The 14,701-nt window shown below is 33.5% G+C and overlaps 2 protein-coding genes across 2 annotated transcripts in view; one reads left to right on the top strand and one right to left on the bottom strand.

Annotated features, from left to right (window-relative positions):
• LOC129922012 (uncharacterized) overlaps window positions 1-2,054 on the top strand; it is a 53,180-nt gene extending 51,126 nt beyond the window's left edge. Inside the window, exon 7 of the mRNA XM_056005878.1 lies at window positions 2,040-2,054. The gene's annotated coding sequence lies outside the window, so the exon portion shown is untranslated. The remainder of the gene's footprint in view (window positions 1-2,039) is intronic.
• LOC129921953 (uncharacterized) overlaps window positions 1-14,701 on the bottom strand; it is a 28,390-nt gene that overhangs the window by 2,414 nt on the left and 11,275 nt on the right. Inside the window, exons 5-12 of the mRNA XM_056005335.1 lie at window positions 9,393-9,515; window positions 8,283-8,307; window positions 5,864-5,918; window positions 5,290-5,349; window positions 3,825-3,896; window positions 3,505-3,567; window positions 956-1,027; window positions 664-726 (exon numbers count right to left, since the gene is read on the bottom strand). Of these exons, the coding sequence (XP_055861310.1) occupies window positions 664-726; window positions 956-1,027; window positions 3,505-3,567; window positions 3,825-3,896; window positions 5,290-5,349; window positions 5,864-5,918; window positions 8,283-8,307; window positions 9,393-9,515 (533 nt within the window). The remainder of the gene's footprint in view (window positions 1-663; window positions 727-955; window positions 1,028-3,504; window positions 3,568-3,824; window positions 3,897-5,289; window positions 5,350-5,863; window positions 5,919-8,282; window positions 8,308-9,392; window positions 9,516-14,701) is intronic.

Raw genomic sequence — 14,701 nt, 5'->3', positions numbered from 1 at the left:
TCAATGTATATTTTTTTCCACCTCATCTTAAGGAATAAATGTTTTGAGATGACAGGGCATTTTGTAAAGAACTCTTTCTATACTATAAAATCGTAGAATTGAATAGCTCTTTTTTATATACACACACACAATAATATGTAGTGGAACATGTAGCTGTCTAGTAACCATCATAAAAAGGGCATCAAAAATTACACTCACAACATTGCCACATTTAAAGGAACTTTTTGAACAAAAGTGTCTAAGGAAAATCGAAAAAATCTTGGAAGACAACAGCCACCGGCTCCATCAGAACTATGTCAGGTCGTCGTGAAGTGGGTGACTACTGTCAATCAAAACAAGAACAGAGGGGTACAAAAACTCGTGCGTACCTCACTCGGTCAGACTATATCAATGCCACTCGTTGATCAGGAAACATGAATAGGACCAAGATGCCTGTGTGTAGTCGCTGAATGAACTTTCTATGTTGTGTCTGTTGTATTTATGTGTATGTTTCTGTTGTGTTGTCTTTATATGAGAAAAAGAGTCCTTGTAATCACAACAAATTTCCATTAGGATCAATAAAGCAGTCTTAGTCTTAGTATTTCTTAAGATTGTGGCATATAAAAATAGTAGCATGTTTATATAAAACTTGAAAGACTTTACAAATATTGTTAAATCACTCACAGTTTGGCAAGCCATATTAATATAAACTGGATCAGTTTCAGTTGGGCATTTGGAATCATTAAGCTGTGGAATGTTCAAACAAGAAAATCAAAGAATGGAGATTAATTCACTAAACAAACTTTAGAGAACTCTAATCCTATAAAATCATAAAAAAATGATAACTTCACTTTGTGCACAAACACAGTATTATGTAGGATTTTTTTTTATATTAGCCTGAGGCAAATACAATTATAAAAAACAGCATGTTGATAAACTTGAAATAAGACTTTACAAATATTGTTAAATCACTTACAGTTTGGTCAGCAACACAGGTAGAGGTTCGACTAATAGTTGCAGTTTGACTCTCTGAAGTCTTGGGCTGGAACTGGAATGGTCAAATAAAAAATTTGAGATCACAAACACTCTAATAAAACAGACAGTCATTTTAACAATAAAATAACATGAAAACTGGACAGCCATTAAGAACACTATCTATCCTATAAGATTATTAATAAAATAAAATAAACAACTTCTTTACACAAACACACATATTACCCTATAGGAACTTTTTTATAATAGTTTGTAGCATATAGAAATAATAAAAATAGCATGTTGATAAATTTAAAATTAGGATTTTTAAACATGACTCACAATTCAGACAGCATTGTTTGTAGGTATTTTATAGATGATTTCAATAAAGCACTCTGAAGATTTGGGCTGGATCAGGTGTTGTCAAACAAAAAAAAAATAGAGAGCTCAAACATTCTAATAAAAAAATTAACAGTCATTTTAATAATAAAAAAAAAACTTGAAATATAGAAATAATAAAATAGCATGTTGATAATAAGCTTAAAATAAGACTAGAAATATTGTTAAATCACTCACAGTTTGGCAAGCCATATTAATATAAACTGGATCTGTTTCAGTTTGGTCAGCAATACGGGTGGAGGTTCTATTAATAGTTATAGTAAGGCCCTCTGTAGTCTTGGGCTGGAACAGGAATGGTCAAATAAAAAATTTGAAATCACAAACACTCTAATAAAAAAAAAGACATCATTTTAACAATAAAAATACATGAAAACTGGAGCTCAAACATTCTAATAAAAAAAAAACACAGTCATTTTATTAATAAAAAAACAACTTTAAAACTCATTTAAGAACTCTATCCTATAAAATCATAGAAAATTATAAATCTACTATATGCACATATTTACAGTATCAATTTTATTATACAAGTTTGTAGTATATATATAGAAATAACAAGATTACAAAGAGAGTTTGTGTGATCCCCCATTGAAGTCACCAATGGACCAGGAATATTTAAGCCATAGTCTTGTTTTGATCGTTAAAATTAATAAAATTGTAAAAAAATAATTTGGCTTTTTTTCCACAAACAGGACAACACTTCATCTTTGATAAAACTCTTCTGGAATAAGTAGAGTAGAGATCCAACTGATCACCTAAAAACAGAATGGAAACCTCCCAGACAGTGTCTGTGGCACCTGGTGCGGTAGCTCAGGGAGTCATCCCTTCCCATCAACTTTCTTCAAATATGTTCCAATAAACACTATTGCTGGTTAGTTCTTTTTGTGGAACAAATAGAGTGAGATGATTACCTACTATTATTGATTTTTACTCAAATGTAAAATGAGTCTCAATTCTTTTATAAAATCCCAGTTTATGACATTTATTTAACTCATACTCAAAAGCAGCTATTTCTTACCATTTATGGAATCTAAAATTAAAAAGAAGGGGGGGGGGGCAAAAATTGGCTGTTCTAAGCTAACTTTGTACAGATCTAGATCTAGTATTTCACAGCCTACAATTCTGTGGGGTTGATAAAATACCTTTAAATATCCCTATGCACATTAAAAAATAACTTTATGAAGCTGAATTAGATTTTTTTTTTACATGAAAGTGAGAAGGGCAAAGGTTTTCATTGAAGAAATATTGGTTGAGCTTAATCTCTCTTTTAACATGATAAAGGGAATCAAACTGATGTTCCCTAACTTGCAGAATGTATCTTCTGTGGTAGCTACTGGAATAGTCACTAGCGACTATCTAGGTTCCATTACTTATGAAGGCCTAAATTCAAATAATGAAATCAGGGGCATTTTAGGCAGACTCAATTATTTTTTTTATATTAGAAACAAGTTCAATGACTAATTAAAATTATCTGCCTGAAAAACAAATGTTTAAAATGTTTGTTATTAGTGATTGTAGAGGAGGCCAAAGCTTTCATAGCTAACTCTGCAAAAAAAAAGGTATGGAAGAAGAAAATCTGAATGATATAAAATATTTCCAGTGTTTGGATACCTTGTAAAGAAATTGCCTATCAACAAAACTTTTTTTTTTACAAAACTAGATGTCACTGATCCAGCTAAGCAAACCATTACATCTGGTTTAAGTCTATATTCACTTGTAACAAAAATTCCCATTCTTTTGTATAAATTTTCTGTTGCTGCTATTATGGAATATGAGTACCATACACAAGAGGCATTATGATCAGTAAATCATTGCCAAGTGACAAGAACGTTTTCATTCTAACATTTTCTAGAAAAGTCTAAGACAAAGACTGCAAGTGTAAATATTTTGAAAAATGTACAAAATGTCTTATGTAACTTTATGCTGTGTTTAGGACTGCTTGTATTTTATGCGCTTGAATGATTTAATTTTAGTCTATCCTTAGTATATTTCTTGATATTTAGGAAAATACACATTTGCCCCTCAAAATACACATTTCCAGGTCTGGGAATACATAATTCCCTTTTGGCATGTAAGCATCTCTGCATATACAAACATTAAAAACAGAGTGTTGATCAACTTGAAATTAGACGTTATTAACATTGTTAAATAACTCACAGTTTGGTCAGCAATACTGGTTGGGATGCTTTCAGTTAGGCTCTCCGAAGTTTCAGGCTGGATCTGGTGTGGTCAAACAAAAACAAACAAATAGAGCTCAAACACTCTAATAAAAAAAAAAAAGTCCCCTTTATATTAAAAAAAAAACTTGAAAAACTGAACAGTCATTAAAGAACTTTATCCTATAAAATCCTAGAAAATAATAAATCTACTTTATGCACATACACAGTATTCACATTTTTATATTAGCTTGTGATATATAGAAAAAATAAAAACAGCATGTTGATAAACTTGAAATTAGACTTTATTAAATGACTCACACTTAGGTCAGAAATACTTGTAGCATTTGAATTAATCGTTTCAGTTAGGTCGTCTGAAGTCTTGGGCTGGAACTGTAATGGTCAAATAAAAAATTTGAAATAACAAACACTCTAATTTAAAAAATAAAAACAACATGAAAACAACTGAATGTTAAATGTTGTTAAAAACCTCAATTAATTGGATGGCTACTTAGTCTAGTTATAAAAACATATTGACTAATAATGTAGTCAATAATAATGTAATCTTTTTTTATACTTTAATTTCTTTTTTAATGCTTGCTTGGCCAGTAATTTTTCTAAAAAAAAAACTTTCAAAAACCAAATAAATATATACTAACTAAATTAGGGCAGAAAAGCGCTTGGTTTCTGAACTGGGGATCCTGGGTTCAAATTCTGTTGAAGGCTGGGAATTTTAATTTCGGGATCTTTGGGCACCTCTGAGTCCACCCAGCTCTAATGGCTACCTGACATTAGGTGGGGAAAAGTAAAGGCGGTTGGACGTTGTGCTGGCCACTTGACACCCTCATTGACCGTAGGCCACAGAAAAAGATGACCTTAACATCATCTGTCCTATAGACCACAAGGTCTGAAAGGGAAACTTTGTAGTCTAGTGATAAGTGCTCTGGACTGCTGTCATGATGGTCGCTACATCAAACCCACCTAACGGCGGTCATTCCCTTGCCATCCTGTAGAAGGTTTGGACTAGGATTTAATAATCTTCATTTCTGATGTAGTACCCAAACTACAAAAACAGTAAAAAAAAATAAAAAATTTAGTTCAATCTTCCTCCAATGTCTGGTGTGAATTTAAACTGCCTATACAAGTTTTGCTTTATGTCTTGGATGTGAAAGTTTGTAAGTTAAAAAAAGTAAAAGGTTTGCAATAGCATTTTTTTAAATATCTTTTTTTTTTTTCAGTTCTTTTTAGGGATGTAATGTCTGGAGATTAATTAAATGGTCGCCCTGTAAAGAACTTTTTCTATCCTATTGAGGATTTTCATAATTGGCAGAACAACTAAATAGCTAAGTGTACAAAAAGAAGGAAGTTTTGATCAGTTTTTGTTTTTTAAAATGTATAAGTACTTTTTAATGCAGCAGAATGAAATTTTCTTAATTTTTCTGCTTGTAGCAAAAAATAATGTCAATATGGAAGGACATGTAGACTTCACTCTATGACTTAAAAGTATTTAAAACGAGGGGATCTAATGTAAGATAATGTAATTAATATATTGTTAAAATTATATCTTAATCCTTTTTTTTAGAGTTGGCAACTGTAATATCCAATTAAGCATTCTTGACATTGTTTATTCATTATAAAAAATGTTCAATAAATTGTTAGAAAACTAATAGCTCTACTTTCTACAGGCACAAACAGCCTTACCAGTAGACATTTCTTTGCACCATAGAGAGATCATGAAAGCAATAAACTTGAAATAAGACTGTTCAAATACTATTTAATGACTTACGGTCTGATATCCTGTATATATTACTGAGTCATAAACATGGTTTTCTTCTGTACTGTTCACCTATGAAATGAAAAAAAATCTAATAAAATTTTAACAAGTTAAATATAAAAACATTTTTCTTAAAAAGGCATGCATCTCAAATAGCCTCTGAAAACCAGACCTTGGACCTGGTCTAACTATTTATCACTAACAGGAGAAGGGGAAAAGGCGAGTACTGACACTTAAGCAAGTAAGATTTGGGTAGGGAGGGGCTAATTAGCCTGGCTGGTTACCTACATCGAGAGGGTGGCATCATTCCATCCAGGATTAAGGCATAAGCTTCATCTCACTTCCATAAGATGATCCATTGTCATTTCTCGATTTAAAGAGGCCATAGATATGGTTGACAGAATCAATGTAGGCAATGACCAGTTGAAAATTCTTTTAATAAGAACTCTTTTTTCATCTCTAAACTTTTCACATGATGAATCTTCCCCCCCCCCCTCTCATTGCAATTCTTATATGTTTGTGGAATACAGAAATTAAATAGTAAATAATGTTGATACAAAATTTTAAATGGTATTTAAATACTTACAATCTCTATTTCTTCAGCAGCATTGGAGGTGCAGACCACAGCATTGCTTTGAATACTGAAAGAATAAGACCATTTTAAAATTGTTAAAAAAAAAAAACAATAAGAAAAATGTTTAGTGTTAGTGTTGTGCTGGCCACATGACACCCTATTTGTTAACTGTTGGCCAAAGAAAGAGATGACCTTAACATCATCTGCACTATAGATTGCTAGGACTGAGAGGAGAACTTTACTTACTCTTTTTTTAAAATTGCCATACAGGGTTTTCATTATACTTGTTTTCTTCAAGGGGAGATAATATGGGACATTTCAAGAAAGATGTTTGACATCCGATAAGGATGCAAACTGTGAGCAAGTAGAATTCCATTTATTGAGTATGAGTACTTATTGAGTACTTATCTTCTCTATAAAGTAACATCTGTCTCTGGACACAAAAAAATGATCCTTATTAAATTATTTCATCTAATAAGAGAAGAGACAATTCTCCACACTTTATAATGTCTTATATTTTGATGTTATTGTTCTCACATCATTATCTATATGTAACTATACCGGCAACTCTTGCTAAATCTAGTAAATCTAAAATAACCAAGTAAGTTAAAGCTAAAATAGCTACACATCTTAAGACCACAGAAATAAACTTTCTAAGTACTGGTATTCAAAATAAATCACCAGCTTTAGGAATTTTATTACAAAAGGAAAAGCCATACATAATGGCAGTAACAGAACCTTTGACAAAATCAGACAATTTAAGTAAGAAAATTCTAATAGGTACTATGAAATTTTTTGTAAAAAATTTGACATAATCATAGATGAGTTCTTTTAAGCCATATAAAATATAAAAAGCACAGTAATAGCAGAAGAAATTACTTCATAATATGGAGTACACAGATCTTCACACTCTAGAAAGAACTATGTTACCAATTATCAGAACTGAAATTAAAACATGAAAATGTTGTTTTTTTTAAATTATGGGTGGATGCAGTCATTATGACATTAATGGGAAAATACTGACCATAGACCAACATAAAACTTTAGGATATGAATGAACTATTTCAGTTCGTACCAAATTAAAAAAAAAAAAAACAGCTAGACTAAACAACATCAGAGAAAATGAAGCACTGGTTGTGTGTGTGTGTGTGTGTTTCATGTTTGATAGTGTTAGTTTTTTTTTCATCTATTTTGTTATTGTAATACTGCTGAGGTAGACTATTGTAGTCAAATTGAATTTCCTTTCGCTCAGACTAATACAATTATTCTATAGTATCTTACAGACATGAACTAGTGGTAGATTATGACATTAACATTAATTAGTACATGGATACACAGACAAGGATGTACTTATCTTCTCTATAAAGTAACATCTGTAATTTATAAGATATGATCTCTGGACTATCTGACAATGATGTCAATAATATATATTTTCAAATAAAAGCAGTTATGACTTAAAGAAATTTAAGTCATGTGAAACTCGACTAATAGGTCTTTTTGATGGATTCAGGATTTCCTGCTAGGTAGAGAACTAACTGGAGTAATGGCAATGTCTTTGATTCCCAAGATTAAGGATATAGGCTGTGTAATAATATGAAGGCTCCAAATCTATATCAATAACATTTAACTCAAGATAAGTATGAGAAACAGTCTTAGGCACACAACTGTTTCAAATGTTCTTAAATGATCTCCTTAATTATAGAACAATATAAACAACACAATATGACAACATGTTGAATTTTTACATTATGGAACTAGATACCTGAATCAACTAAGAAAACCAAAGTCTTAGCTAGTTTAGATTAACTAAGAAAATGAAGCCATAGCTTAACCATACATACACATAGGATATAACTATCTTCTTTTTTGAAAGAATGTCTGTAATATATATGATGTCAAATGAAGCTCAGAAGATTATAATAATATGTGAGATGATTATTTTTTTTACAAGGAAAAATTTATTAGATTATGCAATATTTAATTTTTGTAAACCAATTATTCTTTGAATTTACAGATGACAAAAAAATTTTTAAAAAGAAGATAATCTCGCTCAACATATTCGTCTAACTACCCACCCATTTTTATATTTGCTAATTGCATTTGACAAACAACATGAAATTAGTGCAAATAAATGTGAACATCATAAAGGCCATCTGTTTCTGTGGCCTATGGTTATCGAAGCTGTCATGTGGCCAGCACAACGACCAACCATCCCCAACTAATGTCAGGGGAACTCAGAGGCGCTCGAAGATTCAGAAATTAAAAATCCCAGTCTTCACCAGGATTTGAACCCCGGACCCTGGTTCAGAAGCCAAGAGCTTTACCACTCAGCCACCATGCCTCCAAATATGTCATTGTACATTGTTCAAATTATCCATGCATAAGTTAGGTTTGCATAAAAGAAACATTAAAAAAATAAATCAATTCTTACCTAAATTGAACAGCTGTTGAGGAGCCTGAGAAATTAAAAAAATGAAACAATATTGAAAGAATCTTTTTTGTTGTTATAAAATTGGTTTCAACCAAAGTAACAGTGAAAATATATTGTGAATTTGTTTACCGGTACTTAAAGTTTATTTATAACTATAATTTTTTTTAACAAACAGTAACTAATAAAAATCAAACAAATCTTACATTACTAAAACAGTTAGAGACAAAAGGGCTGCCACAAAGTTTTAAAAGTAATGTAAAAATGTAAGTAATGCATATAAATATGTAAGTGCATCTCCTGGGGAGATAGCGTCTCCAATCAGGAGTTTTGAATTTGGCCTAAATATATAGTGTTTTTGCTTTATAAAAACTTGAAACAGAACATTATGCTAGTTTAGACATTTCACCTAGATGCATGTTTAATATTTAAAGAAGGGAACAGACTAAAAGCAGCTGTCACATCTTTTTTTAAGCACATTTAAGGCCATGGTGAAATAAGTTTTTCAATAGCATTTCTAGTTTCTGAGACATTAGCATGACAATAAGCACAAAAGGCAGCTTTTCAATATTGGTGCTGTTAAAAATGTACATGAATGAAACAGAAGGTATTGATATACAAAAATTCGTGAATGATTTAGCTAACTTAAACAATGCTAGGAGGATTTTGTCAGCTTTGAAGATATAGGATGATGAATATGTTGTATTTTCCAGCCAGCTTTTTGCCCTGAGCTCTTTTGCGGTCTGTACCAAGGAAGAATAGCATAATTTGTTGTTTTTTTTCAGCTGGTTATGCTGGGTTAATGTGGTAATAGGATTTGTGAATTAATTAGGGGCATTTAAAGACTAAGAGGGCCTGGTTTAGAGTTTTATAAAGATGGGAGTAGTGTCTACAAAGGGGTGGGTTTATTTATGCCCAAATAGTAATCATCTTCTTTTTTGAAGTACCGTCTGTATTATATTATTAAAGTACCAAACATGGGAAACATGAAGTACCGTCTGTATTATATTATTAAAGTACCAAACATGGGAAACATAAAAAGGATGAGAGAGTTGGTTTAAAAATCGAAACAAATATAGCTTATAATCCTTTAAATACAAAAAATAATTTCACCTAAACCGACATTGAATACTCTTTTCCAAATGTAAATTAAAATGCCAGTACAAACCAATGCAACAGCAATCAAGAAAGTTGAGCAAATTGAAATGACCATTAGAATTTTTTTTTCCATTGAGCCTAAGAGAAAAAAAGAACAAAAACAATATTTTAATTATGAAAAACATTTAGAAAAAAGTAAAGTAAAAAAATAATAATTCCGAAATCACAATATTTGTCTTAAAATCTCAACAAATCTTTGATACTCTTCTAAAAACCAATTGTCAGAGAAGTACTACACTGTTGCTATTAATGACTGTGGTGTGTCAGTGGTGTGTACTTGTATTATTCTGGCACCAAGTCTTTTTGTGTGCTGACTCCTAAAACACAATTTTGCTGCTGTATTGCTTTTAGTTATAGACCCTTGTTCTCACTATGATGAATATTGGTTTGATGGCTCTATAATGCTACCTTACACACTTTTGCTGCTGTATTGCTTTTTTGTTATAGACCCTTATTCTCACTATGATGAATGTTGGTTTTGTGGCTCTGTAATGCTATCTTACAGTTCTGTTGGTTTTGTGGCTCTATAATGCTATCAGTGATACATATTGGAAATCACACACAGTGGCGCAGGAATTCACATATTTGGGAACAACAATAGCCAGCAACCTAGATTTAGACACTGAGCTGACAAAAAGAATAGGAAAGGCTTCTGCAGCAATGGCAAAACTCTCCAAGCATGTGTGGGAAAATACCAAATTGACCACGGTAACAAAAATTCTTGTCTACAATGCCTGCATTCTGAGCACACTTCTCTATGGCAGTGAGAGCTGGGCAACTTACATGCCTCAAGAACACAGATTAAATAGCTTCCACCTGCGACGCATAATGTGCATCTTCTGGAGGGATCATGTCACCAACCAGGAAGTTTTGACACAGGCCAACATGCATAGCATCTATGCTCTCCTTAAACAGAGAAGACTATGCTGGCTCGGTCATGTCACTCCTATGTCAGATGGAAGAATTCCTAAAGACATGTTACACGCTGAGCTTGCAGAGGGAGCCAGACCCAAGGGCCCCCCAATACTAACCTACAGAGATGTCTGCAAGCAAGACATGAGAGCCACAGGCATCGACCAAAATGTGTAGGAGGAGATAGCCCAAGACAGGACAGCATGGAGACAGACTGTACGTGCTGGTACAAAAGAAACGAAGCTGTGTCAGCCAAGAGAAAGAAAAAGAAATCTGCCCTGTCAGCTAGCCCTAGGACAGATGTATATACATGCATGAACTGTGGCAAACTCTGCCGCTCTAGAATTGGCTTGATCAGTCACTCCAGATTCCGCACCTCTCAAGACATAACTAAAGCCAGTGACTCATCTGGGCACATCCATTGTCTTCTGAGACAGAAAGAGCTATATATATAATGCTATCTTGCAGTACTGTTGGTTTTGTGGCTCTATAATGCTATCTTGCAGTACTGTTGGTTTTGTGGCTCCATAATGCTATCTTGCAGTACTGTTGGCTTACCCTTGTTTAATGTGAGTATGCAAACTGTTACTACAATCTTGCAGCAGTTTTGATGCCATAGTTTTGTACAATAGTATTGCAAGGATATTGACTTTTGCATCTCTAAAGGGACTGAACTTTAGGCTTGTATTGGAACTAGAAATTGTGAAACTTTAGGAATTGGAGTGAAGAGCCCCCAGCTCACGCCTGGTCATTGGATAAAAACCTTTCCAACAACTAATTGGGATACTGGGGCCTACAGAACCGATTCCAACTGGACATTTTTTCAAGACTCTGTAAGCATAATAAATCAATTAAAGTATAAAAAAAAAAAAACTACATTATTAGTCAATAAGCTTGTATAAGGTTAACACCTTAAAAACAACAATAAAATTAATAAGGTTAACACCTTAAAAACAACAATAAAATTAATATTTCAAAGTTAGATTTTTTTTTCTCTTGATTACTCCATAAACCAATGTACACAAAATGATTTATTTGGTGTACTTTTAGGCTGGTTTTGATTGGATGTCCTAGACACTGTAAACAAAATTTAAAATGTTTTTGTTTTTAAAAGGACTAAAAACTCAAAATATCAAGGTGTAATAATAAATGAAAAGATATCATAGAAACCCCCCCCCCCCATTGATGAAATTATTACAAAATAAAAATAAAAAGAAGTAGAATTTATTAAAAGAAATGTTTACAAATCAAATTGGAACATACAATTAACTGCTTTTTAACCTTAGTTAGTCAGTATTAGAATATGTATCTTCTGTTTGGGACCCCTCAACTCAAGAAAACATAAAGAAACTAGAAAAAATTAAAAAATAGAGCAGTGAGATTTATAACAAAGGAATATTCACATTTGATTAGAGTAGCACCATTAGTAAAACCACTAAAATTAGAGACACTTGAGGACAGAAGTATCAAAAGTAAAGTAGCAATAACTAATTTTTCATTTAACAGTCTTGTGCCTTTTCTTCAGAAAGGACATGCTTTGCTTTTCTCTAGAGTCTGTTGAGAATTAGTCTTAACATTATCTTGCTTGGATGACAGATGGATGGCTGCCTGGTCGTGCGGTTTGCGCGCTGGACTGTCGTTCGGATTTATCGACGGTCGAGGGTTCAAACCCTGCCCGCTCCCATCCCCCGTCATCCTGCGGGAGGTTTGGACTAGGAAGTAAACTATCTTCAACTCTAAAGGAACATCCGAAACATGTAAAACAAACAAACATTTTAGACTTTTCATTCTATAGTTTCTATAGTTTTGGCATTGTCTCAAGTTATATGTGAGCTGCTGTGATTTAGGGTAGTTCTAATGGTATGTTATCAATTCCTGACAACTTGCCACCTTATAGTGTCTTATTGCTTCCTCTACTTCTAATATTAGAGCCTCACCAAGGTCTCTGTTGTCCCAAAGCATTTTGTTGATTAGATCGTAGTCAGGGTTTATCTCAAAGTTATACAGATCTTTTGCAATATTCTGTGCACCTTCTAAGCACACCTGCTTCTTCAATCAGAAGATTTCATTGTATTCTATCACTGAGGTTCCAGTTTGTTAAAGGTTCTAATGTTTCAAATGCTTTTTTGCTATTGCCAGCTTTCAAGCAACTATCGCTTATACTTCGCTGGTCAAAGATTAATTTTTCTTTTGTTGACTTCATTTTCATGCATATTTCTTTGTTGGTTGAACTGCATTCTTCTGCCAGAAAGGGATTCACTTTTTTTTTGTTTTTAGTTCTCTACTTCCATTACATAAATCAAGGATGTTTGTGTAACCCATGGCTTAATTTTCCTTTGCTTTGTCCCTAGGATCTCAGAGGCTGACTTGTGCAATATTTTTCTGATAGTATCCATGAGTTAATATCCTCATGTACGGTTTAAGGTTGAGAGTTCAAATTTACTAATACTAGGTCTGGGTGGACACAGAGGCGCTCCGAAGATCCAGAAGTTAAAAATCAAAGTCTTCACCAGCATTTAGCTACAGGACCTGCGGTTCAGAAGCCAAGCACTCTATCACTCAGCCGCCACACTTACATGGTCAAGCCAAGTCACCAATTCAAAAATCATAAAAAAGATGTTGGATTTCTTTTCTTTCTTTGTGTTTGATGCTGTAGACCAAGGTAATCCATGTTTCTGTTTCAAGGGCCAACCTGTGAATGTTTGTAGTATGTGGCTTGGACAGGAGAAGATTCAGAGGTACAGAAAGGCAAGTTGGGGTTTTAGTGTGAGTTTGTTTTGGACGTTTTCAATGTTTGTAAATAATGTGATCAATGAGACTTGATACTTTACATGTATATGTGTTGACCTGTACTATTTCAAGAGCATCACACACAAGTATTCAATTTTTTATTTCAGCTAAAAGTGAATTAAAGTATTTCCCTTGTTGTACTAATACAGTGATGCCCAAAACGCGGGCCAGATCCGGCCCGCGACGTGGTTCCATCCGGCCCACCGAAATGTCGGCACAAATTGTAGAAAAATCCACTTATCCCCCCCCCCCCTAAAGAAAAGGTTGAAAAATGTCTCTTTCCCTACGTTAGGCCCCTCAATGTTTCTAACATTTGTGCGTTTATGAGATTGGACTCTTAATGTAGAATTTATAAAAACAGAAAGGACCTTTACTTTTTGGCAGAACCTGATAATAAGCCAATATATTTGAGTTGTAAATAAAGTAAAGAAACGCCATTATAAAACAAATTTGACGTCATTGGAATCAAAAGATTGTTTAAAACTACGTCTAGAGATTGGAAGATTAATGTTATTTACCAAAAAGAGTCAAGAATATGAGTCGTTGGTAAAGCTAGCTACACTGTCGCTCATATTTTTAGTAGAGAAATGATCCGAAGCATGAAAAAAAAAAGACAATACTATCCCATCAATGAATGTAAGTGCTAGATCCACGGGTTTCGAATCAAATAGTTTCAGATCAATTTCAATTCGTTTTCTGTACCTTTCCCTTATGTGGCCCGTGACACCAGTGTCGGAAATGAAAATGGCCCGCAGGTCGATTTATGTTGGGCATCACTGTACTAATATATTAACAAATGTTTTTACTTTTCAATAAACAACAAGGGTGAAATTGGTATAACTGTATATCTATTTTTAAGTGTAACTGTATTCTTAAGTCTATTTACTTTACCAAAAATAAAAACTTATTGGTGTGATTAATATCTCAGCCAACCCATACCCTCATGTGTTGTTGTTTTAAACTTTTTATAAAAAGCCAGTCAAGGAATGTATTTTATAAAAAGCTAACTTAAGTCTGTTTTAGAGAATACTTCCAGTTGGCCCCCTTCAGTTGTAGAGTGACTATGGTTCATCTCAAACACTTTTTCATGTAGCTTTGGAGCCCTATTTTGGAGAGACATTCCCGTCCACAAATATTGCAGGTTAAGGTGACTTTCAATTAGGTGGTAGAGGAGCTGGCCATTTTTCACATGGCATGCTTTTCTTCCAGAGCTGAGGCCCATGTTTTTTTGCTGTCCCTAGTGAAGGCTAAGGCTATGTCAATGGTCAGTATCAATGTTTGCTGGTTTTAGGTCCCATTTTGTTACATCCATGTAAAGGAGGTCGGAGCAACCAGTTTTTAAACTCAAGAGGCCCACAGAGAATAATTTTCAGGATGCGATTGTCTTCCATCCGGCGAACATGTCCAAGCCAGCGCAGGTGGTGTTTTCTGAGGACTGTAAATACAGTCTGGGAATACCTGTTCGTGCAAGAAGGATCTTTCTTTCCATGTGATTTTCAAGATTCTTCGGAGAGAGCGCAAATGGAATGAGTTTAGTTTTTTCTCTTGCTTTGCGTAGGTGG

The sequence above is a fragment of the Biomphalaria glabrata genome, chromosome 12 (genome assembly GCF_947242115.1).
Source record: "Biomphalaria glabrata chromosome 12, xgBioGlab47.1, whole genome shotgun sequence".
Taxonomy (NCBI): domain Eukaryota; kingdom Metazoa; phylum Mollusca; class Gastropoda; family Planorbidae; genus Biomphalaria; species Biomphalaria glabrata.
Note: the sequence above shows the minus strand (reverse complement) of the source record. Positions and strands in the feature narration are given on the sequence as shown.